The sequence below is a fragment of the Mus caroli genome, unplaced genomic scaffold, assembly GCF_978045245.1.
Source record: "Mus caroli unplaced genomic scaffold, Mus_caroli_1 scaffold_19, whole genome shotgun sequence".
NCBI lineage: Eukaryota > Metazoa > Chordata > Mammalia > Rodentia > Muridae > Mus > Mus caroli.
In genome coordinates, this window is record NW_028227274.1 from 67,753,984 (window position 1) to 67,780,377 (window position 26,394).

A 26,394-nucleotide genomic window follows, 5' to 3' on the forward strand; every position below is an offset into this window, starting at 1 on the left:
TACAATTCTTGATGTGTCTTTTCGCGTGTTGTTCTTCAAGACTCATTTTCTCATGTTGTTTATCCTTTCCGACTAAAAAAATGTGGGGATTAAATTTCACCCACCAGAAGGATTGAAACCACTGTCTGATTCGTGCATCATTAAGAAATGTACACAGCACTTCCTTTGGGGGTGAAGGAGCCTGCCTAGTAGCTCAGATACAGTTTGGAACTCCCTGTCTTGAATGCAGTCTGATTGAATCAGATGACAGCTTTTCATCCTGTTGTGGGGGGGAGACAGGGATGGAGGGGGGTGCCTTTGTTCAGAGATTTCCCTGTGCTGGAGGGTCTGTGTTTTTAGGCTGTAGAGGAGCAGCCTGACTGTTGCTGGATTCTGTAGATTTTATGGGGGCATATGGGCATTGGAAAACAGTTCCAGGTATTTCTGGTTTTGTTTCTGTCCTCTGGTATGGTATGTTCATCTGTATTCAGATCCAGACCAGCATGTACAAAGGACAGGTCATGGTCCCCACTAAAGGTTCTTCCAGCTTTGGTCTTTGAACACATGCTATTTGGGGGATCCTTTCCTTCCCAACTCTGCTCACAGTGGGAGGTCCATGATGGACACTCGAGTATTCTTCCTTCTTGGGCTGATGGTTGATATCCACCGTGAAACTCACTTCTCATTGGACGTTCTGAATCCTTTCCTTTCTTCTGTGACTTCATTTCTTAGACACTTGGTGAACAAAGTGTTTTCAAAGATCCAGGAGAAAGGTCATGGCTCACTTCCTGCCTCCACACAATGCGTCTGAAGCGTTGAAAGGGTGACTCTGGAAGAGGCTTGGTGAAAATTCAGAATCTGCGTTCCCCATCTAAAAACATCTGATTTAGTACCTTTGAAAGTTTGAGAAATCTCTAGAATCTCTCCCTCCCTCTCCCCCTCTCTGCCTCCCTCTCCTAGTCTCCCTCTATGTCCCTAGTTCTCTCCCTCTCCCTCTTTATACCTCTCCTTCCCCCTCCCCTCTTCCCTCATTCCCACACAGTAAGTACTCTAGATCAGTTATACACCAGAGAGACAGTTGGAATTTGGTGAACTATCTAGTGTTTCTCAAAGCAGGAGCCCTATTGTAACCTGTTGACTGTTGTCTTGTCTGTAGCTATCTGGGCTGCCCTGGGTATAGGCTCAGGACCAGGATCTGTGTCACCCCCCCCCCCCGCTATTCATATTCCTAGAGAATTTTTAAAAGTGTTGCCATAGACAACCGGAGTCAAATTGGAGCATTAGAAATCACGCTCCCCAGGCCTGTACAAAGTCATGCTTTTAACATCTACAGAGAACCTTGCTTCTCTCCATCTGTATGGATAAGAAATAGTGGCTCTACGCTCTGTACAGACCCAGAGAAAGCTCCACGCCAGACAGGCGAGTTTAGAAAGCTTGTCTCGTCAGGAGGGTCTTCGTGGCTTTTCACTTTCCTGTGTGCACTGCAGCTACGTTTCTGAATTTAAAAAAAAGTAAATTAAAAAGAGAACAATAACAAAGGATCCCTGTCCAAACCAAAGTGGTGAGGAGGCAAGGTGTTTGCCTTGTCTTATTTAGTGGCGAATAGCTCCTTGCTTTGTGCATCCAGTTCTGTGTGCAGAGGACTTGCATCCCTACAGACCCCAAGGTCAGCAGGGTCACACTCCCTGTCCCAGGCGGCCTGCTGACTACAGAGTTACAGTCTAAGCTGGTGGGGAACATGTTTTTTGTCTGGCCAAGGACTCTTCAATTCCTTCCCCATCCAGTTTGCTCGGTTGGTTATTTTTCTCCTCTTTTCTCCTTTCTGTCCCCAATTCATAATCTATTTGGATTCTAAATAATTTTAAGAAGGACCTTGAAACACTTGTTTCACTCATGTTAGCTTAAACATCCTATATCACAAAGGGCCATGGTATATTTTAAAATATCTGTACACATTTCTTTGCTGGTCTACTCTGTGAGTGAATGTTTGAAAAAAATGCTTAGTATGGACAGGAAGAAAGGCTGTGTGTGTGTGTGTGTGTGTGTGTGTGTGTGTGTGCACGCGCATGTGTGTTGTATTTAAATGGAAAACCCAGTATGTTTTGTATATTAGATTTTAACCAATGAAAATCCAGGGAGCGAGGAGGGTTTTGGTAACCACAACTAAATGCAGAAGTTAATCTGACTCTCTGCCTCCCTCCCTCTTGTTTTGAGTATAAGTATTGAGAATAGCTTTGTTTGTTTATGCCAGTACAGTTTTCCATCAAATCTTCTGAAATGGGGTGCAAAGCCAGGCATAGATGTTTGTAAAGGCTTTGCAAAATCATACATAAAACAAACTGTCCATTTGATTTGCACACATTTGGCAATTATCTGTGGCTTTTACCGGGGCTTTTGAAGGGCACTGTATACATCTTCTGGCTGGTTTCGTCTCCTCTGTGGTTTCTTTCTTTCTTTCTTTCTTTCTTTCTTTCTTTCTTTCTTTCTTTCTTTCTTTCTTTCTTTCTCGTTTTGTTTTTTTTGGGGGGGGTGGTGAGAGCTCTGTATACAACCACTTTGGAAATGAGTAGTAGACTGTGTATCAGGTGTCTGGGTTAGGGTCTTTCCAATATGGTTTTTATTTTAAAAGTGTCATAAATTGGAAAATTTCATCTCATGGATGTTTTTATGGGACAGACTTAAGTTTTTATCTCATTCTGCCTCTTGTTTTTATAGATGCTCCCGATTCAATATTTTAGTGAAATAAAACATATAATGACCTCATTAAAAATATGCGACGCCTTTAGCGGAAAAAATGGTTTCTCCTTTATTATATCATATATTGTCATAATATATTTTCATCAGCATAAAAAATTCTGTTAATGATAAGTATTTTGTTAGATTCTGTGTGTTTTGCTCTGTAATGTACACTATACATACACACACACACAAACACACACATATATATATATATGTACACACACACACACATATATGTATATATATTAATTGTAAAGTCTCAGGCTCTTTTTTTTATAGAATAAAATTGATTATTCACTCAACTAATATTCATTGAGTTTCAAGGGCCCTAGGAGCCCAGTCTCAATCCCTATTCTTTTGTTGATTTTTGCTCCAGCTGGGAACCAGCAAAGATCCCCCCCACACACACACTCTCTTACTCTGTCACAAACATGCACACACACACTCACATCTACACATTTATATATTTATAACTTCCAATAGTGGTGACTAAGAGTGAACAGAGCAGCTGAAGGGGCTGGAGAGCACAATCGTAGGGTGCGTAGGCACTTCAGCACCCCCTGACAGTATGGTGAGGGAGATCCTGCCTGTGGAGGTGATAATGAAGCGGACACCCTGCGTGATGATAAAGATTCAGTCTGTGGAGAATGTTAATACTCCATTTGCAAGATGTTCGAGAATGGATGGGAGTTCTCAAGACCCTTGTAAGTAAATACCGGTCGACCTTACCAGTATAGACTACAGCTAGAAGTGACAATGAAATGGATTGGCCTCTGTGCACATCAGAAACTGGAGATGCCGAGGCTCCACCAGTCACCACATGTGTTCTAACTTTCTATCCTGTGGAGTTACATCTTGAGTATGCAGAATCCTAAATCACATCCCATGGAAGCATCAAAGTCAGGCTAGCATTGCCATGGTGTGACCATTCATCACTTCACAGTAATCTACAGCTCGGACATGTATACATCACCCACCTGATTAAACCTTAACGTCGGGGTATTGGAAGAATAACATCTCTGTAAATACCTTGTGACCCCATGGAGAATTGATGGGTCACCCCTTTGCCTCGTCATTTTGTGAGTTTCCTGGTGAAAGGAGAAAAGGATGCTAGACAGCGGACTGTGCCCCAAGAAGAGTGTGCGTGTGGCTGAAGTACAGAAGGGAGTGGCAAAGGCAGAGTGACCATGCCAATGTTTTTCTTCCTGCTGAAAGCAGCAGGGGGCCACTGAAGGGGGGTGACTATAAGAGGTGACTGTTGGTGGCTTCTCAGGGGTCACAAGGTAGGCAAGCCTTTCCCCAGTGGAAAAGAGAGAAGGGGAAGGGGAAGAGGGACGAAAAGAGGAAGAGAGGTCTGTAAGGTAGTGGCCGTAGATGAATTAAGTAAGACCAAGTGAAGTGCTTTTCAACTTGGTCGTGGAGAAGTCCCACCCGTCTGCATCCTTTCTTGGTGTCGGAGACTCCTTCTTCAGGGAACTAGCGCTCAAGTGACCTGAAGGTCCAACCTGCCCTTCCCCTGCCATCTTTTCCTGTTGGATGACTTTACTTACCATAGCCTGCAATTCTGTTTTAGAGTTTCCTGAACTTCTGCTCCATGGAAACCCACATCTCCTCCCGGCAACAGCTCTTAGGAGCTTCTTTTCTGTCTTTTCTGTCAGAACTTAAACCTTTCACCAGTGTTGTGGTTATTTCTTTTAACACTAAATTCTTGTGCTCAGGATTCACAATTTATTTGGGGGGAGAGCACAGATAGAAAAATGGCTCCCATTTCACATGTTAAGGGTTGGAACCTTTGCTTCGTCTTGTATTGAAGTAGGGGATATGACTGGCCTTTGAGGCCCTGGGAAAGTTTATAACATTTATGATGTTCAAAATATTGAGAAACTTTAGGATTATTTTCCTTAAAGATGGTGTTTGATTCAAGCAAGAGCTTGGACAGACTGGTCAACATGTCCTGTGTTCTTACTCCGTTACAGAGAGAGAAAATACATGTGACTCAGGCAGACGCAGTGGCTGGCTAAGGACCAGCTTGCTTAAATGGCAGAGACTCAAGAGACTACTCTCAAAAGCCAAGAAAAGCTAGAGATGCTCTTGCCAGAAAAATGCCTGTAACTAGACGTATGAGTAACTTTGGACCTTGGTTAACCCGCATATAGAGCTAATGATGGTAAATCAAAGTGACGATGGATGCTTTCTAGGTACGCTGCGCAGCCATTAGATGTCACCTGAGCTGAGTGTGGCCTGTTTGATATTTGAGGGATGACAGGAGTGAACAAGAGAGGTGAAAGCAATGTTCTGTTGTGAGGCAGAGAGATTCCATGCCAAAATGACTCCAACTCAATACAAGCCAGTGGCCTCAAGACACTGGCCCATCTGCCAAAGTCTAGATTCATCCAGGTAGTTATTGTTAAAAAATATTTGTGAACATTAAGTTGACAAGCCTGGTTCTAGATGGCAGAAAGGGGGAACTCTAGCTTATGTTAAGATGCTTTCAGCAAATAAAATCCTGACACAGTTTAGCCTCTGTGTAAGAAATGCATAGGTACCCCACTCCCAGGTCTCTAGGCTCCTCCCTCTGTGTGGTATCATTCCAGGAAGGAAACGTTTACTTAGTTTTGTGCCTCATATTTAAACAGGAAAATATTTGGAGAGGATTAGAAATCATCTCTTCCCTTGGAGTAGGGGGCCTCTCTTAGGGTCCTAGTGTGGCCAGGCGTGTAGGACTGAGGAACTCAGTCCTCGGCCCGGTGGAGAGCACCAGAGGAAGTGAGTTTGAGGTGGGCTATGGAACTGAAATTGAGATTCCCTGTTGCTGACCCACCAAGAGCTGCAGGATGTTAATATAGAAGGAAACACCAGGCCAATCACTACAAGTCAAAGTCACTACAGGTCTGATAAGAAGAAAGAAGAGACTGGACGAGCCAGACGGATGTTATAGCGGCATGCACGTTCAGTGAGCGGGCGTTCTTATTTAATATAACCGGATTGTGTAGTCATAATCTACATCTGATATTTTCTCTGCTACAATGCACAAAGATCTCTGCTACTGAGGTTTTTGGGAAAGGAACAATATAAGAGGTGCTTCGACTACATGAAAACGTGGGCCCCACTGATGAGCATTCAGAATGAAGAGAAAGTTGAGAGTTTTAAAACTTGGGCAGATCAATAGTCTGTGTGACTTGACCCTTACTGACAAAACTGCGCCTTCCCCATGGCTGGGCTGTTTGTTAATATGTTTGTTTATATATATATATTTTTTCCATTGAGGATTTTTTTTTAGGTCTAGCTTGTGCACTGGTGCATGCCATAGTCTCTCATGAGACCTGTTCACTTTAAAAATAATTTCAGGTTCTGTGTGGAAGAAAATACACATACATATGAATGAATTTAAAAAATGCTTTTCAGAGCTAATATTAACTGAAAAAAAACCCCTAGTGTTTTCTTGGGGGGAGCATATTTAACCCCAAGGAAAACCCCAGTAATTAGGACATCTGAATTCTCCATTATTGGATTGCCAAAAGTGAACTAGCATTTGCTACAGAGAGCACCCTTCGTCTGGATTTGGGATGCTCACATCTGAAGATGTCACTTTCCTCTCCCAGCTTCTGAAGATGGGGTACAAGCCAGTTTGGAAAGAAGTTGAAAGAAGGAGTGATAGGGTTCTCTTCCCAGATTTCCCAGTACCTTGCCTTGAGGGTCTAGACCGAGCCCCAAATCTCTGATGCATAAAATTTCTAAAGAGAGATGAAAAACTGTGTCCCAGAGTGCTTTGAAAAAAAAAAAAACCAAAGCAGTAAGCCACTGTAGGCTACTTGTTGTTCCAGTGGCAGCTCTGATGATTATAACTGAAGCAGAACTTTAAATATGAATGGGTGGTGTTGCTAATCAATGGGAAGTTACTGTGAAAAGGATTTGAAAAACTCTTTGTTGTAGCTGCTACTCAAGAAACCGATACAGAACGACCACGTCACTCTCTGCGTCTCTGTCCACTGATTATAGATGGTTTCAACAGTGAGGAGAGATAGTTGTTTTGGTCCTCTGTCCCAAGGCCAGCAATAATATATTATATGTATGTAAGACCACTAGTGTTTATGGAAGGGGAGATATCTCCCTCTACAGCCAAAGGAAAGTTTAAGAGATAAGACATAAAATATCACATGACTGTTGCCTTTCTAAAATCTGAGCTTGAGATTACAGGGATGTGGAGTGGTGTGCACTGTTGGGAAGGTATCATATCTAAGGAAACACATGCTGAAGTTCAAACAAGAGGTACTTTAGCCTTGCCCAGGGGAATCTGAATGGTCCGTGTGGATTGTGCGAAGTTCACGATGGTCCACAGCTAAGGATACTGTTCTTCTGACACATGGAAAGATCTTGTATATTGAATATGAAGGGGTGAACAGGCAGGGTTTTTATGTCCAAGCACAAAGACCTCTTTGGTGATACACTGTGCCCTCTGAATTGGCATGCCTGGGTGTATCGGTAAATCTTTTAAAAAGTCAGTTCTATGCTCCCAGCAAGTGCACGGCTCTGCACCCGCCCGAGAGCACTGGATTCACGAATGAAAGACACGTACATGCAACCTTTATATTTAAAAAGCCTTAACTTGTTCAATGACTGGGCAACGCCCCCCCCCAAGACTAGCACACACTCCCCTCCGGTATTGCTGAGTTAGCACTTTCTAAATCTATATTTTTAACTTTGCTGCCCAGTTTCCTTCTGAGCAGCCCTCCTATGGGGCAACTTTCCCTTTGTACCTACATTTCAGCCTTCTCACTCTCCTGCTCCTTCACAGCTTGTAGTCTGTCCTACCCCTCTTATAGTGGACTCCCTTCTTCTCCACCATTTCTTGCACAGGAATCCTAAAAGTTCCGCCTTTTTCACCCTGCCCAGTCGTTGGCTGCTGGTTTTTTGATTGACCCATCAAAAAACCAATTGTTGGCAGGGACCTGCAGCAGACTTGCTAATTCCCTTATAAGCATAAATCAACCCCCCAACACCAGAGTCCTCCTTGAGTTGGGATCCACACTGGCATAGAATCTTCTTTTTCGGTGTGTTCTGTCTGCAGAGCTCGTGTGCTTTACTTTCTCCCAAAGGGACAGCGAGACTGCACTCAACCTGCCAGGTCCATCTCACTGCCTCACTCCAGCGCTTGCTTCCAGTTATACAGGGCTGGAAAAAAAATCCCTGGCTTTAGGGATTCATTTTATGATAATAGCAAATCAAAAGACGAGAACATTTTATAGATTATACTTTGTCACTAGATGTCATTGAAGGAGACGATCCAGAAATTCTGTGATTCTGAGAGAAATCTCCAAGGTGAAGATGATATGGAGGAGACGGAAGACATAGACGATCATTCACCCTTGTAGACAGAGCAACTCCAGGGCGGCTGCCAGACTTAGAAGCCGGCTGGTCTCTGCCATTGTGCAGGTAGAGGCGACTCCATGCCCTGTGATGACGAACGTTCATTTTCTTGTAGATCCATCTGTTGTATGGAAATAAGTGTTTGGCCTACATGTACGTATGTTTGCCACATGCATGCTGGGTACCCACAGAGCTGAGAAGAAGGCACTGAATCCCCTGGAATTAGAGTTACATATGGTGGTGAGATACCATGTTGGTGCTAGAAACCAAACCCTGCTTGCCTGCAAGAGTAACAACTGCTCCTAACTCCTGAGCCACCTCTCCAGCCCCATCGAACTTTAAATTAGACTTCGAAATAATCTATGTTCCCTATTCTCAGAAGCAGGCTCACTTATTTAACTACTTTGCTGGATTTTATACTTAGATAACAAATGGACACTTGGAACACAAATGTCTAAACGTGCTTTTCTTAGTCCCCCCCCCCCCCCCCCAGATTTTTACTAATGCTGTCAGATGAAAACTTTGGAACAAACCATAGTAACCCTTTCCCCCTTAGTTTTCTCATTAAATTAGCTGTGAATCTGTCTCCTCTATAGTCCAAGTAAAACCTGCCGTTTTTCAGGACCAGATACAGCAGTGGCTTCTTGTCTCTTTTTTTCTTTAAGACCTCACCCCCCAAATAATCCATCGTTCTCACAGAAACCATTTCCAGAATGCACATATGCATCTCATGGGTTTATACTCTGCTGTCTGTTCAGAGTCTCCAGAACATGTGGTAAATATCTCAGCAGTACATACCATGACAGATACAAGGCTGTATCTTCCTCGGTCCCTGCCCTGATGTCTACTGTTGTGACCAAGTTACACCCTGTGCTCCCTAGGTATTCACTGTGTTTCTTCCCACTGCCTTTGTGCAGAATGATCGCTTTGGTAAATGTGCATTTTTTAAATATTATTTTATTTTTGCCTTTACAAGGTTCTGGGTCTGATGAGATAGCCCAGTTTTGCTCACATAGCAAAGGAGTCATGCCATACTCCCAGCATGAGGAGAACTCACTGCCTGATGGAGACTGCTTAGTGGCTATATGTCGGCCGGAGCTCAGGCTACACCTGAAAGCTATTGCAGTGCCCTGGCTCCCCAACCCCTAGGCAGGGGATCAAGCCTCATATCAGTTGTTCCCACCTGTCACAGTTGAACTGACATCAGAGCCTCCTCTGAATCCAGTGTATGCCCCTGCATCTCCTAGTACGGATTCATCAGGTATTGAGTGTGCGGGTCAGTCCCAGAGAGAGGATCAGGGACTTGAGCAGCCATTGACTTCAGGATCCCGGGGAGCGAATCTCAGACTCTGCACACAAGTGTATTTCTTGCGATGTAGAGAATGATAGTTTTTGAAGGAGATATAAACTTGGGACTTGGATGACTAGCAGTAAGGGTAGGAATGACACATAGAGAAGAGACAGATAAAGAGGGTAAAAATAAAGGCACAGTGAAAAGATAAAAAAAAATAAATAAGAGGAGAATATCTGAATTTAGACATTTTAAGTGACAGCGTTCTGTGTCCATAGTGATTTCTATTTCTTGTTCTGAGGAAAGTAAAAAACAAATGTAAGCCATCCAGTTTTCCCAGTCAACAGCACAGGCAACAGGGTCCCTTGCCTCTTACCTATCATGTGATGCCTACACTTTAATCTGTAGGGCGCAATCAACCTACAGAAAGGACTTTGCAAAAGGATTGTCAGTGAAAGCTTTCGTTGAGATGGTGGCCAGCTTTGGACGACCTCCTCTTCAAGGGGAAAAAAAAATCTGAGCAATGTTTGCCAATTTCCGTGCTGTAAATTTGCCGCCATTGTTGGTTTTGAATAACGAATGTGTTGATCATTGGACACATCGTGGGGACGGTGAGCCCTGTGCAAGGTGGCTCCCTACCTTAGGATTCTTCCTGCTCCTGTGACAGCATACCGATGCCAGAGATGTTTAGGAATTTATTTTTTATTGTGTTTTAAAATGTTTTTATTTTTAAGCAAAAGCAAAACTGTTTACTGATAACATTCCCATTATTGTGTTAGGGCTTGTTTGAATTTCGTGATGTCTCTGCCGTGCTTGCTGTAGAATCTCCAACTGAGTCAGCTGAGAGATGAGGAACGTGTTCTTCCTTATCCGTGCTTCTGAGACATACTGAGGCAGTTCAGTCCATTTCCTTAAGTGTCAACCTTTCTATCCGACCCTTGACTCTTACCATCATTACATCCTGAGTAACAGTAACTTACAAGAATCAACTACAGGGGCTGAGGGCATAACTCAGGGCATCACCCACTACTGTGTCCATTCCAAAATAATAAAAGTAGTTTTATCCTATGAAATTTTATATACTGCCACAAACTTTTATTTTTGGTAATCAAATATTGCCTTTTCATTTTATCCCAATTCAAATTACATATTTCGGAGATTAAAGACCCATTCAATATTAATCTTTTGTTTCCTTTGGGTTGAAGAAGTAAAGACGACAATTATAATAAAATAGGGAGTTATGTCTATACAGTTTTAATCCTACTATGTTCCAGGTTTTCTGGCAAACACTTTCCCAATACTTTTCATGACAATCCAGAGAGCAGAGGCAGTGACTCCCATTTTGTTGGATGAGAATCCATACAGTACGAGATATCAAAAATGTCCCCAAGTTGTCCGCAAAGCAGGCAGCTCAGCACACTCTCGTGGGTGGTGCTCGGAAGGTAATGGTGGAAAGGCGATACTAAATGCATTCTGTTTATTTTCTTGAGACAGACTGAGCAGCCTGAGAACATTTGGTGCTCAGAGGGAGGAAGTGCTGAGGGAAAACAAGTCTGAGTGGAAAGGAGGATAGTTCAAAGACCAGTTTCCCCTGCTTCACGGTGCCAGCTCTAACTGCGCGTGTTTGCTTTGCTTACACGGATAGAGTCATCGAGCCAGAATTCAGAGAAGTCTGTTTGGAGGATGCATTCGGCAGGGCATATGAATGGCTGGAACAACCAACTCCCAGCTTCTGCAGCTCAGCCCTACCGAGGGCTGTTTTCCCTCTGCTGTCAGAGAGCAGTGAGAATCTGCTTTGCTGCCTAGAACTCTGGAGGTCTAGCTTCACCCCCCCCCCCCCAAATCCCCTCTGCCCTGCCTCCCATCAGGGTCTAGGGGATTCAGTAGGTATTAGGCTGATCAAAGTTCATAGGAGGTGGCGGGGGAAGGTTAGAGGGCAAGCCAGGAAAAGACAAATATTACTTATACTCTTATTTTATTGGCCAAGCCATAGTCACATGATCTGACTGGGTTATAGCTTTCCTAGTAGCCAAGTGGCTAAAGCCTAGTCTAAAGTGTTCAAGGCTACAACAGGGGCTTAAAAGTTGGGAGAGCAGTTGGTTCTCCGAGGCATTTTAGTCTTGAGATGCTACCATGTAGCATGTGGCTGTATGTCTGCTTGGGAAGGTTGGTTCTCAGTTCTCGCAGGAGGGGCCAGTACGGTGCATTATAGCAGGACACCTTGAAGGTGATATGTATTTAAAATGGACAGTCTAGCAGTCATTGGTGGATATAGGTTTATAAGGAAACCATGGTATTTCCGAGGAAGAATGGAAAAAGCCCAAGGGGCCTTCCATATATAACGGAAATGTGTAGGAGCGGGGAGGGGGTGACCGAAGGTCTCAGTTCATGCCGTAGGACTTGACTCCTTTTAAAGATTCGGTTCTTATGAATAATACAGAGAATTTTCTGCTTGTGGAGCACTGAGTGTTTGCAATTTTCTCTTTAAGTGTCATAACATTTTTTATTTGTGAAACTGATTGTTGAAGTCTACACTCACTCCACATGCTGGTGGGCTTCCTTTTATTTGAGAGTCGTCCTTTGCAGAGTCCTGCGCAGTGCCTCAGACTGGGCAGGGTTGACAAGCGAGTGGAAGTGAGGCCTTTTAGAAACAAGTGACAGGACATTTGACCCAGTGCAGAGAATCCTCTTTCCCTTGTTAGGCCTTGGCTGTGTATTGTTTTGATTCCCCCCCTCCCGTATTCATGAAGCTTGTGGGGGTGTTTGTCGTCTTTCCGTTTTCTTATTTGTAGCTGCAGATTTCGCAGTTGCTTTTGTGGGCCACTTGCCTCCCGAAATTTGGCCCAACAGTTTTGAGTAGCTGAAGGATTTATCGAGGACAGATCAGACGAGATGCGGCTGCTGTACGTTCGTCAGGCAGAAGGAGCGGCAGAAGGTTAGGTGGCTGATGTGTGAGTTTCTGAATTTGATTTGGTTTTACACGGAAAGGTTGAAGCAATGATCCATGTATTCTAATAAAAATCATCAGTACAAATCAAATAAAATCTGGCTTAGTGGCTATTTTCCCACTGTATCACTCACAGCTAGCCTGCCTTACAGAGCGACTTTGGCAGGCACAGGCTCCCCCACCACAGCATCTCCGAGTTGCATCTCAGTCTACGCCGTGGTGGGCAGGCTTCCTTTCTAGTCAACCTTTCGCTAATCTCATCAGATAAATTATTATTCTCCACCAATAGCTCTGGCTTCCCTGGCCACTTCTCTGCTTCTCGTGCTCCCTCAAGATGCCTGGTTAGCGTCATTCCTTAGGTCCCCCTCATCCATCTCCTTTCAAACCAGCGGCATTTCTACCATTCCTGAGAAGAGTTCTGGCTTTGTGACACAGACAACGGGGCACCTAACCTCGTTTTTCACCAGTGTGTTGCTGGTGACCAGATGGGCCAAGACAGGATGCTGCCTCACTGCGGACTTCTGGGAATGAAATATCTACTCCCTGATCCTATGAGCGTTAGAGGGCTGGACCTAAGAACCCCAGTTAGTGTTCCAGCTTGTTACGGATATAACCGTGGAACCCCCTGAGCTGGAGCAGGTGATCAAGCTTGTGTTCCTGTGTTTTTAAGGCCCTGCAAGTGCAAACATGGGGAACATAATGCATTTGAGGGACACCAGGGTCATTTCTGTATCACAGTCCTGGGCAGCCACAAATTGATGTCACCCCCATCCCATGGTTCACAACCGATGCTGTGTGCACAGGGCAGGGCAGAGACGAGGAGCGCTCATTGCCGACACGATCTGGGGGCCGTCTTGGCAGTGTGAAAATGATTGTAGTCCGCTTGTATTTGAGTCTGAAACTGCTCTTGATCCCAATTTCATACCTTAAGTGATTCCAGATGCATCACCTTAATTGAACTGAATATAAAAATTGTTTTAGACATAACCAGAGCATACGGCGAATGTGTGATTATATCATTGAGGTACAGAGTGAAGTGCCTGTGTCAGATGTCTCTGACCAAGCTGATGAAAAGCAAGAGCACTGATTTGTCTAAGACATGTTCATTCATATCAAGAGCATTCGAGTATTTGATTGTGTTTGTCCTGTGCACATTGACTTCATTTGTGCACACACACACATACATACACACACACGCTAAAAACAAAATCAGAAAAGATAATACATAAAAGAAAGACCAGTAAGGTAAAAAACAAATGCTCAAATAAAGCATTATTAGGCAAAAAGAAACAGTCTCCAGCATGGCCGCCTTTAAACGTTGTTTGTATAACCAGTGAGACCCCATGGCATAGAATTCAGTTTTCTTTGGTGAGTGGTTAGAGTTGGAGATAGGTTCTGAGTTGTGTCCACTACTCTCCCAGTCCTAGGACCTCAGCTGGCTTGAGCCTCTGCAGGCCCCCGTGCATGCTGCCACAGTCTCCAGGTTCACGTGTGCATCAGTGCTGCTGTGTCTGGAAGGCCTTGGTGCCTTCCATCCCCTGACAGGCTCCTATCCTCTTTCTACCTCCCCTTCTGCAGAGTTTTCCTAGGGGAGGAATTGGATAAAGTCATCTCCTGTAGTGATCCCTGGTCTCTTCTTCCCTGCACATTGTCCAGCTGTGGGTCTCTGCATTAGTTCCTGTCTAATGCAGGATGAAGCTTCTCTGACAATGGCTGAGCAGAGCACTAATTTATGGGTCTAGCAGAATGTTCATAGAAGCCATCTTACTGCTTTAACAGAATAATAGTATTTGGTTTTGCCCTAGATCCATGGCCTATCTACTCTTCGGTTCTTGGTTACCCAAGCAGTTATCACTTCATTTCATGGAGTGAGCCTTCGTTCCAACCAGATAATGATCTCTTGCTCTCACCACTTTTGTGCCACCGTTTCAGCAGAAAATCATGTAGGCAGGTCACTGCTGTAGATCAAAGGGTTGTTGGCTCAGCCATTAGAGGCTAGGCTTACAAATAAAAAAAAATATAAGAAAATATTCATTTAAAGTGTCAGTTTACCCCATCCACCACTAAAACTTTAGATATTTCTTTTATTTTTGCCAGCCTATGACAGCTCTACTAGGTTCTCCTCTATGTCGCACCTGACTGTGCTTGTCTATCCAGTGGATAGCCTTTGTGGCAGGTCTTAGAAAGGGTGTGACCTGGAGCAAAGGCCCAGAGGGTGATAGTGGAGGCTTGAGTGTGCTCGTCTCTATTGGCTTGGTTCCCAAGTGGTTTGCTCAATCTTATCTCCCTGTTGGCAGAATTCTCTCCCAGTTTATAGAGCAGATATGTTTACTGTATTCTTTTCCCTGTACTCCTCTTCCTGACCTAGGCTACAAGAAGACTATCCCTGACTGGGGTCTATCACTGCCACATAAGTAAATTACTGAAGAAATCTTCTAATTAAATCACATAGAGTTAAGATTTCTTTGATTGTTTCTATTGGACCTCAGATCAGAGATCTGTTAGACCTCACTTGGAAGCCATTTTAGAATAAGGGTGGGGATATGGACTGGGGGGATTTTCAGGTGTTACCTACTGTATCTTCACTTGTCACGTTTTCAATGAGTGTATTACTAACAATTGGTTATAATGATCTTAAAGGATTTCTTCATCATTTGCTAGTGAACGCAGCCTGGGAAAACTAATTACAAAGTATAGTCTGCAACGTACCTTGGCTAGGTGACAGGCATTGTTTAACAGCTAGAAAGCCAGCCGCTGGCCACTGTGATTTCCTGGACTCCTTCCTGGGACACTAGTACTGTATCTACCTTCATATAATCATGAGGGAACATTATCCGAGGTTGACTTATTCTGAAGTTCCATATCATTTAGAGAAGCACCAAGGAGGTACTTCCAATCAAAATAGATAAAAGAGACCCAGAGTTTGAATTCATTGCATGATCTTTAACATAGTCTTCCCCAGAGGGAAGGGTAGTACCAATTTGGAAAGTGAATTATGAGTTTGGATAAAATTATCACTGCACGAATCTGTCCTAAGGATATGCACATAAAGGGTCTGAAGAAGTTAATAATATTTACTACATTTCTGCTTGCAAATTATTCACATATTCTATAACTTAGACTGCAATGTAGTTAAAACCCTTTCAAATTAGGAACTTTGGATAACATTGGGAGGGTTTTAAAAGATATTTCCTCTTAGTCTTCAGTCTTTGAACTTGTCTTCATCAATACCAGCTGACCAGGGTAGCTGTAATTTTTATTGATGATCATCAGGGTAGTTCCATGGTCAACTAACAGTGTAGGAACCACCAAATAGTGTTTATAACATAGGTTACTTCACTAAAACCATCTTGCAATTGGATAATGGCTAATAGACAAACAGCAGGATCTTCGAAATTCAAATAAATGCCTGAAAATTGTGTAATTTGGGGGATCTGAACAAGATACCATGGTGTTAAACTCTTTCTGGATTTTGACCTAGTCAGGGCAGCATACATTTGACCAGGTAAGTATCTGGATAACCCACAGGTGCTCCATGTATTCATTTTCTATGTTTTCCTAATTCTGATGAACAAAGTTATGTATGGATAAGAATCAGATCGTGTTTAGGTAGCACCTACCACCGAGGCCATGGAGCGAGGTGAAGAGAGGCACGGCCTGCACCTCTGCACTGCAGCCTCCCATTAGTCAAGTGTTTCAGATTTGTTTTTGAGAGATTTCAAATAGGCATGGAGGTAGATTTATAAAAGTGTCAACAGTTTATACAGCTTCCCAGTGTGCATGGGGTTGAGGCCTGTTTACCCCTTTTTAATCCTAACAGCCATAAAGAGTAGTTGCAAACGGTAGGAACTGTGTGTTCCGTCTTGATCAAGGAGTTACATAATCTGCCTTGTTTGCCGAAGGGTTCTGCCCCTTGAGACTTTTATAGAGCAGTATTAAAGCTCCAAGCCTTCTTATTTTGCCGATACACAGAAGATTGCTTTAATGAGGAGTAAAGGGCCTTTTTCCAATTACAAGGGAATAACTGTATTAAGTCCCTGCGTTATGTCAACCTGCTTTGATTTGATTACTCTGCAAGAAATGGATTTATCTGTCAGTGTTACTTAATTAAGCTTCCTCATTGATGTTTTGCAGAGTAATATAGTGTGGTTTGCACATTTGAGCCTAAATACAGAGAAATCTGGCCTAAAACTGAGACACGACCCCTTGTAGACATGCAGGATTGGTCACCTGCATTTGGAAGATCATAGGCTGTGGCAGGGGATATAGGTGGAAGGATAGAGATTTTGAGAGGATGAAGGGAGAGCTGGTGGGGTGTGTGTGTGAGTGTGTGTTTGTGTGTGTGTGTATGTGTGAGTGTGTGTGTGTGTGAGTGTGTGTGTGTGTGTGTGTGAGTGTGTGTGTGTGTGTATGTGTGTGTATGTGTGAGTGTGTGTGTGTGTATGTGTGTGTGAGTGTGTGTGTGTGTGTGTGATTATTTGGTACATATGTAACTATTAGAAAGCTGGATTTCTGAATGCTGAGAAATGTTGGCTTTACCAATACCAGAGAAGTATCTAGAATAGGAAATGAGAAGAGATGAGCGTACAAGAAATGGGAGGCCTCCTCCTCTTCCTTGTTCTTCCTCTTCTCCTTCTTCTCTCCATCATCATCATCATCATTATCATCATCATCACCACTGTTTTGCCAAAAGGGAACTAGAAGGAAAAAAGTAAGAAACAGAATAAAAATGTCTTTTGGGAGAAGTCGGTGACCACCGCGGTTATACAGAGCAATTACAGCCTTACGATCATTTCAATTAAAGGAGCCCTCTTCTCAGACTCACAAATGGCACTCCAGGGAACTTAGGCAAACGGGCAAAACAAGGAAGGCAGAACTGTGTTGCCCTTCAACCTTGTTCTCCTTCCTCTCCTCCTGGAACACAAAGCATCAGTGGTTGAGCAAGGAAGCATCTCCCGTATCTGTGTGCATCCCTTGGTTTTGTAGCGTATTCGTATTTCCCGTATGACTTTAAAAACGCACATGCAAGGTATATGTTCAAGGCCATGGAATTATGATGTGTTCTGCTAAGAAACGAAGCTCATTTGTGAATTTGTTGCTCCCTTTACAATTTTATTCTCTGCAGTGTTGCCTTGTGCTTCTCACGCTGCTCCAGGAACTTGCCCACAAGAGATCCTTTAGTTCGGATCCTTGGAGGCTTTTCCCTGTGCGATAATGAAATTGTCGGGTAGCCTCAGCCCTCAGGCTTCAGGTACCACAGTGACCTCTGGCTCTCAACTGTCACCTGGTGTGATGGTGTTAGTCTCCTACTGTGATGTTCGGGGACACTTGGTTTTTCAGGCCTATGATTTATTATTATATATAACTTCAGTCATGGCCTCTGTGGTCTCTGACCTCTTGCTCAGGGGAGCAAGACTCCATTGAGGGACAGTCTCCATTATCCCAGGCATTTCAAAAGCTACCTGGACCCATCCTGGCAACTTGTCTCTCCGCATCTCCGACAAATTAGGAGAACTAGAGTATTCTCCAACTTATTTTATTAGGGAACTCCAAATTATAGGGATCACTTCCCAGTAAAACTTGCGGGTGACTTTTGTCATGCTTCCACAGGTTAACTGTCTACCTTGCATCTTAAACAAGATTGCAGAGTTTAGACCCAGTCACACCACTGACACGTTTTCACCATGATAGTTTTGTGATTCTTTTGTCATTTTATTGTCACCTGAATTTGTGAAAATTCTTTCCCTGATTCATATGTGTATACTATATATGTACATATCCCCACACACACATACACTTACACACACACAGACACACACATGCATATTCATATATAGTGAAACTTACTCCATTCTATAAGCCTGAGATGATTCAATACTAACTTTGGTGAAGGAGCTCGTTATAAACTTAGGGAAAAATAACATTGCCATTTATTTATTTTTTTATAAAATAACTTTTTATTGTTTTTTTTAACACTGGTTAAAAGGCATTGTAACTGAGATTAATAAAGGCTAAAAGCATTGCATTGTTTCTAGTCCAAAAAAAGTTATTTTCTATTCTGTGTTTTTGCTAGTATCTGCAATTTACTTTCACTCCCCCCCACCTGTACATTTACACACACACACACACACACACACACACACCCTCCCTTTCGATTTCAGATCTGATATAGACAGCTCTGAGGACACCGGAGCTGATAGTGGTGATCTGAACACGGTCCCCTTTCTCTGTACTGATTGCCTCTTAGAGGGTGCGTGGCAAGTGCCACCATCTTGTCCTTTCCTTACTCGGCTTTGGTAAGTGCTGAAGAAGCGACTCCTCAGCGCTCATCCTTGCTCAGATCCTTGCACCCCGCCTTGCTTCTAATCCAGAACAGCAGTAGCCGTGGTTGTACAGACATGGTCTGTCAGTATTAGAAACTCCTCAACTCTTCCCATGTCGGCACTAGTCATCAAATGTGACTTCCAATCGCTCCTCTTAGAGCTCTTATTGTGCTGGGTGCTAATGAAAATGTGCACGTCCTTAACACGCTCCTTGCTGATGAAATATTTTGAACTCTAAATTCATCTGGCACTGACAGAGAGCATATGCCATCTCAGTTTGTGTGGAGGGCTCAGCCAAGGGTTCTTCCTGGACTAGGGAATTAGTGGGAGCCACAGATGTCCTGTGGAGGGTATTTAACAGTGCCTGTTGTTGCAGAGAGGTCTCAAGACAGTATAGATGCTAACCTCTCTCTGAAAGATAATCTCTCTCAGAGGAATTTACCATCCTTAGCCTCTGCACGCTTTCTGACTATGTGGATGTTTTTAGTAGGGGATCAGTACATCTCCCTAAGAGCAGGCATTTATTTGGGTGATGCACAGCGTCATCTTTTCTGTGATTTCAGGGTGCTCTGGGCTCTTGGGTATTGAACATGTTCTAGGCTCCAAGTATGGAAAGAACTCATTCCCAGCTCTACATCTAACCAACACATCCATTTAGTTCTCATCCTTGTTTAGAATCTACCTTCATAATATTGGGTCTGTCTCCTTTACATGGATCTATGGTTGCCCAGCACAACTTTTAACACCACTCCATTTATATAGCATATGTAGAAAGATGCCTCTGTTATCAGACATAAAGGAAATATTTTAAAGCCAACTGGAGCCATGGAGCAAACCTAATGCTGTTTGAACTCTTTCCTATGATCAAACCTTAGAGCATCAAGAAGAAAGTGGCATTTGTGCCCCCCCCCCCATCTCATGGTTCTCGGGTCACCCGGTAATACTGCCAGGAGTCTCTCAGGTCTGTGTAGCAAAAAGCCAGGAGTCATAAAAGAGACTCTGATATCCTGAAGTCCCAGTTCTCAAGTGGTTTGCAGAACTTCAGTTCTGGAAGCCATGAGCAGGGGAGACACTAACACTTCCCTTAATGTTTAACAATTGTAAATCAACCATTTACCAGAAAGGTCTCTCCTTAAGCTTGCAAATACTACCTTCCGGATATCTCCCTGTGGGTAGATCTCTTCTCATCTCTTTGTTTCAAGAGGCCATTAAATTTTCTAAAGTGTCCAGGCTCCGGTGGCCCATGCCTTTATCACCAGCACTCAGGAGGTAGAGGCAAACCAATCTGTGAGTTCAAGGTCAGCCTGGTCTACAGGACAAGTTCCAAGGTAGCCAGGACTACATAGAGAAACCCTTTTTAACAAAACAAAACAAAACAAAACAAAACAAAACAAAACAAAACAAAACAAAATTTTCTAAATTGGCCCTTGTTTTCAGGGTAGAAACGTCTCCTGTGTCCTGGATTCCAGCTTTCCTTTGATTTTTGGCTTGATGGAAGTTTCATATCTTGTCAGCTCATTAGTATTTTAAAGAAGATGTAAAAGAAAAAAAAACTTGTGATCCATCATTTTTAGTCTTATGTGGGTGAGTTATCCAAATATACTAGCCTGCCCTATTTCCAGGAATGGAAATCAAACTTGCTTATTTTATGGTTCACAAAAATAAGTTCAAAGAGGCCAGTGACTTATTTGGACTGTGCTCATGGGCAGAGCGGAGCCTTTGTTCTGATCTCCGGCTGCTCCTCAACTCGCAGCAGGGTGTTTCAAGCCTTGTCTAGATTCCTTGATGCTTTCAGCCTAGCTGTCCACAGATGAGCTCTACGTCATCAGGTGTCGAAGAACAGAGTGAGTGGAAAACCACACAACAGGTCAGAATTCTGTCAGTGACTCCCACCTCCCAGCGGGCAGCTGGTGGCCAAGTTCTGCCCAGATTAACTTTTGGAATTTGCCAGTGAAGGGTCAGCCATCCTAGAGTAAGTCCACAGAACTAACCAAGTGAGCTGAGAGTTAGTTCCTCAATGTCTTGTTGATTTTCAGACCCATTGGCATATATCTGTGAAGCCTGTCCTACTTCAGATTAATAACAGAAAAAACAAGCAAGCAAGCAAACAAACAAGCAAGCAAACTTGGGCACTTGAGCTCATTTTAATCTTTGAAGGTGTGATTTCTTCCCTTTACTGGTGTTTTCGTATCATTCCTTCTGCCCATGGCATTGTGGTCCCTTCATGCCCACAGTGAAGTGGTGGCTGGTCATTTGTACCACAGGGATATGTGGCAGGACCTGACTCTTCAGCCATCCTCATGCCAAGGGGTTTTCCTTTTTTTTTTATTGTGTTGCCTTGGTCCTTCCTTGTGAGTTATTTTGTCTCCTCATCAAGATGGAAACACTTTCTATAGAAAAATATGACTCCTTCATCACTTCCTGCTTGTTTGATTTATTAAGGAGCTAATGATCCCACCCTCCGCTATGCACCATACAAGGATTAAAGGTAGTTACACAGGTTTCTTTGCTATACGGTATGTGCTGTATATACTCATCACAACCTGGAATGGAGTGTGCATATATCCACTGGGTTACTAGTAGAAGAAACGTCTGTTTAATGAACTGTAATATCAAGCTAGCCCCAGGAACTCATGGTTTTTTATAAGTAAAGTGAGTTGGTCCATTGGATTCTGAACTCTGTTGTGAAGACTTGAATTTTCCATCAAATAAAAACTGTTAATTTTGTTTCTTTCAAACAAATTTTATCTCTCATTTTGACAATTACAGTAAAATATCTTTTTTATCTTTGCCAATATAATAGCTTCTAGCATTTCTGTGTACCTCCAGCAAATATGTGGCCTACCATAAAAATTACTACACATTGGCTTTATTCATCCAAATGTTTATTTAATTTACTTAATATCGAATATCATTCTCTAATGTTTTGTGCACACAGCAGTGGGTAGATAATGTGTGTTAAATGCATGTACTTCCTCTGAGGCACTAGAGGGAGCATTCTAGGTGGTGTCGGATTGGGAAATTCGTGCCACTGTGGCGTTTGCTGGGTGAACTCACTGTATCTTGATCCCAGTGTCTTTGTCTCAGTGCTTCTGTTTCCTAACCGTTCAGTACCTTGCCAGCCTAAGCTTCTCTTTTCTCATACAGAAACTGGCATGCTATTAGGCATGGGAAGGTCCAATGCAAGGCTGCTCACACCTGTAGGCTTTGACTTTCTGTGAGGGAAGGACTAGTTAAGCGATTTCCATCCTATGGTCTTCAGGGCACATGTGGCCAGAGAGAGCTGTAAAGTTTGCACAAAATTATAGACTTATTTTAAAGCATTGAGGTTTTAGCAGGGGGTGGTAGCTCCTGGCTTTAATCCCAGCACTGGGGAGGCAGAAGCAAGTGGGACTCTATGATCTGATGGTAGCCTAGTCTATGTAGTGAATTCTAAGACAGTTAGGGCTATATAGTAAGTAAGAAGTAAGTAAGTTAGCAAGTAGATAGATAGATAGATAGATAGGTAGATAGATAGATAAATGTAACCCCTTTTGTTTTGTTTTGTAAGTCTTAAGCATGGACTTCATAGATGTCAGTAACTGCTGTGTTACACAGTCCAAAGTTTGGGCACCCCTTTGCTGTAATAGGAAAGAGTAATAGGAAAAAGTCATGGGGACATCAGACATCAGAGGCTCTACAGTGTCTGGCAGGGGATGAGCGGTGGGCATGCATAGACCATGTGCATGGTTCACACAAAGTGATTTTCGCAAGTACTACCACTGGGATGCAGTTGAGACAGGAGCATGAACTGATGTGGAGTCTGAGCTTTTTCTTTTTTCTTTGTAGTGGACTATTCATTTGTGCTTTTAAAAAGTGTGTGTGTGTGTGTGTGTGTGTGTGTGTGTATGCACGTGCATGTGCGCACGCATGCTTGAGTGTGTGAGGAGGTCAGGGGGATGTCAGCTACTCTGGGATTGACGTGACAGGCAATTGTGAGCTTTCTGATGTGGGTTCTGGGAGCCCTCCGTTAGAACAGCATATGCTCTTAACCACCACGGCACTCACTACCCCACGAAGCAGGCGGTGCCCAGCGGCGTGGGCGGGGTTTCTTGTCTGTTTCTAGTAGCATAGTCTTGTGGTTTTCATACTCTGTGATGTGCATGAAAACAACCTGGGGACCTTGTGATAAACACGGTTGCCTTTGCATCACTGGTAAGCTCCAGGCTCAGCAGTGCTTGTGATGCAGCCTAAGAAGCTGGCTTCGAAGCGAGCATGCCAAACGATTCAGATGGAGGTGGGTGGACTTGGAGATGAGATGCTCTGGCCTAGGTATTGAGGAAACGTTCATGCAACTAGCAGGTCTGATGAAGCTCAGGGCAGAGAAGATGTAAACAGATGGCCAGAAGTCTCATGTTTACCTGAATTGTGAATCGCCACAGCCAACTTTCTTTTTGCTGTAGATGAGTAAATACCCATTTATATAGAGTCTTCTTTCCGAAGATAAAATATAGTTAGGATTTATTGGGTGGCCCTGTGTATTGAGTTTGGGAGAGTTGGTGCTTTGTCCGCATCCTCTAGGTCTGATCAGCCAAGGGAGGGAAGATCCGGTTCAAAAGAGAGCAGTAAAAGAGCGGAAACTGAACGGAAGGCAGGCAGTGTGAGGTCTGGAAATGAGAAGGATGGAAATGCAGAAGAATGGGAAAAAGAGCAGTCTGAGCTGATTGGGTGGGGAGCTCTCTGTGGAGGAACCCGGCCAGTATTTAACCTGTTTTGAAAAAGCTCAACTTCCAGCATTTTTTAATTAGTGGCTTGCTCGCTTTTGAAATTGCCCAGTTGGGAATACTCAAGTTTTGATGTGTTTTATCTGCTTGCTAATTAGCAGTCTGCCGGGTTGACCACCCCCCTAACACCCCCTTCATTTGGTGGACAGAAGATATGCTTAAAGGTCTGCTGAACCAGGACAGCTCAAGTCTGGTTTCAAACCCACAGACATGCCATATTGAGGAAAGACTTCTAAGTTATAAGCCAAGTTCCACATCTTTTTCTCCAACTGTTTTCTTTCTTCCCTGGCCTGGGGTGACTGTACCTTAGTACAGTTTATACGTGGGCGGTGGCGGCCAGAACATTAATTTGTGATTGTAGTGGGCTAGTCTGTGCCTTTGTAGGAAGCTTAAAAATGTCCCTGACCTCTAGACCAACCTGTGATAACCAGAAAGGCCTATGGAACTTGCCAGTGTTCTTTGGTGGCGAAATTGCTCCCAGCGGAGATTCTTCGGCAGAGTTGTATGGTCCACTTGGCCTTTACCCATCTTATGTGTCCAAAATTCTTCCCCCACCCCATAATTGAAAGATAGACAGGTCCAGATCATATGGAGTCTATAGCAGACAGAGAAAATCAAATCTATTTTTCTCTTGTCTTTGGGGCAAATTTAAGGACAGGGTCTCCCATTGATCCAAGTTGGCTGTTTTTTGTTTTTTGTTTAAGTCAGGTTGTACTGACTAAATGTTCAGCAATCTGCAGTGAATGAGGAGGCTTCCTTTTGCATTTCCCTCCAAAAAATATGTGTGTTTTATTTAGGAATTAAGAGAACCATGCATGATTCCAAACTCTCTCATGGAACTCTCTGAGGTTGGAAGTGGCTTCTCTCTGAACTACAGCTCAGTGTGTGCAGGGCAGGGCAATGTGTTGGCTGGTTAAACAGCAGGTTTTGTGAACGTTTCGTACCTTGTCTTCAGGCTCCCTGTAGTCTCCTGAGCTTTTTTTCTGTGCCCCCAGCTCGCTGTGCACTGAGTCTAACTGTCCACCAGGGACATCTACCTGCAGTTTCTTGTTTCCTTGAGTAACAACCAAGAGGAATTGAGGAATTATGGTTAAGAGACAGGGGAAGAGGGAGGAGGGGGGAGAGAGACAGCAAGAGGGAAAGAGAGTAGGGCCAGGATGCTAGGGCCACAGAGAGATAGAGGGAGGCTGAAGATTCAAATTTATTAGCAGTAAGTTGCTGTTGCTCTCCCATATCTTAAGATATCCTATAACACCATGTGCTCCTCTGTACCCAAAAATAAGCCAATTAATTATACTGTGATCGTTTCTGCTGATAATACACTAGCAGCAGTGATAAAAGGAATGTCACTAGACCATTATGAGAATAAACAGTGTCAGGGAGATGAGAGGAGAGTCAATCCATGGGATTATGTCTCCTGAAACAGAGCTTCACACCCTCCTCCGATCCTGTCAGGGGATACTTGTGATGGCTCTCTGTCATCAACCAGGACACACACACACACACACACACACACACACACACACACACCCCGGGGATGAGCCTTTTATCAAAAATCTCAAGGCCATCCCCAAATATAGTACGCTCCTTAGAACACCATGATGTGTTCAGCAGTTGGAATGGATAACTTCTGGTTCTGCCAGGCTCTCCTCAGGAGTGTAGTCCACAATATCCCTGTTGGACCACTCCTTACCCTAGCCGGCATGAGAACTGGGTAGGAAGAGAGTTTTGTGAGCCCCACCTTTTCTGGCCATAGACTAGCATCTCTTCAGGTATTATTTATCAGAATAAAATATTGCCTTATAATCCCATAGCAATTTTAATTTCCACACGGCAGATGCCAAGATGATAATTTACCCTGTAGTAGAAGGTCATACATCAAAGAATATTTGGGCAGCAAAAATTAATCTTGAATGATTAACAAGGGAATAGGACACAAATTTGGGTGGGTAGAGGGGAGGGGCAGATCTGTAAACAGTTGGAAAGGGTGAATACGGTCAAATGCACTATATCAAATTCTAAGTGATGAGGATGCCCGTGATGCTGATGGCAGTGATGATGGTGGTCTAGGCTGTATGGAGAATCCAGGGACTTTTGTTTTGCTTGGTTGTTGGGTTTTTTTTTTTTTTTTTTTTTGTTAGAAACAGAATGTGTTTCCACAGCCTTTACAAAAGCCCAAATATCTCCACACTGTGCTGGTGGGAGCACACTACCGAGTCCCCTCATTTTGCTGTCTGCTGTAATAAACTTGGCTGGAGAACAGACAGTATCCAGTCGTGTTCTGGCAGCAATGCTGACAGTGTCAGTGTGGGTATTTACTTCAGCTTAACTTTGCTCTCGGATTAAAATTTTGTTCGTGTACTTTCAAGTTTGTTTTCTGTCCAAAAGATTTTTAATAAAACTTTAAGCACAATTTCCTCTCTTTCACAAAGGAGGCTCTCAAATGCTGTGGAGGATAGAAGCAATTTTTATGTGCATACCTCTGGTTCCTGAGGGTCCAGCTCACTTCTGCTGTGAATTTAAATTAGTTCATTTAAGTCGACGGGTCAGGAGCCACTGTCATCATGGTAGCCCTGTGCTTGGTTCTTAATTAAAGGCAACAGGAGATTAATTTGAAACATTAATTTAAAAGTGCATATACAAAAAGAAAGAATTATTGCAAGAAAGCCTAAAGAACTTCTCTCTTGTCCCTAGATGTAGAAGACAGAAGTAGCTCAGGGTCCTGGGGAACTGGAGGCCATCCAAGCCCGTCCAGGGTAAGTATATCTAATCTTTCTCCCTGCAAGCAGACACGGCATATATGTAAATTGACTAAGCATCTAACATGCATCACGTATGCACACACAAGGGTGCATGCTCAAGTGCACATATGCATATGCGTACACACACACATGCATGCACCATGCATGCATATCGCGCAAACCTGCACAGATCTCTATGTGTCATGAGTTTAATGACAGCCAGCTTTCTGGGGTTCTTTGCGTT

General features: G+C 43.4%; 1 protein-coding gene across 12 annotated transcripts in view; it reads left to right on the top strand.

The window, feature by feature from the left end:
• Tcf4 (transcription factor 4) overlaps positions 1 to 26,394 on the top strand; it is a 343,670-nt gene that overhangs the window by 90,165 nt on the left and 227,111 nt on the right. For 11 of the 12 annotated variants that reach the window (XR_015046030.1, XM_085833424.1, XM_085833430.1 and 8 more), the window contains one exon: positions 26,104 to 26,165. Coding sequence is in view for 10 of the 12 variants with exons in the window: in XM_085833424.1 (XP_085689550.1) it covers positions 26,104 to 26,165 (62 nt within the window). In the remaining 2 variants the exon portion in view is untranslated. Of the gene's footprint in view, positions 1 to 22,903; positions 22,923 to 26,103; positions 26,166 to 26,394 lie in introns of those variants that run through there. The other variant, XM_085833431.1, reaches the window with a different exon arrangement.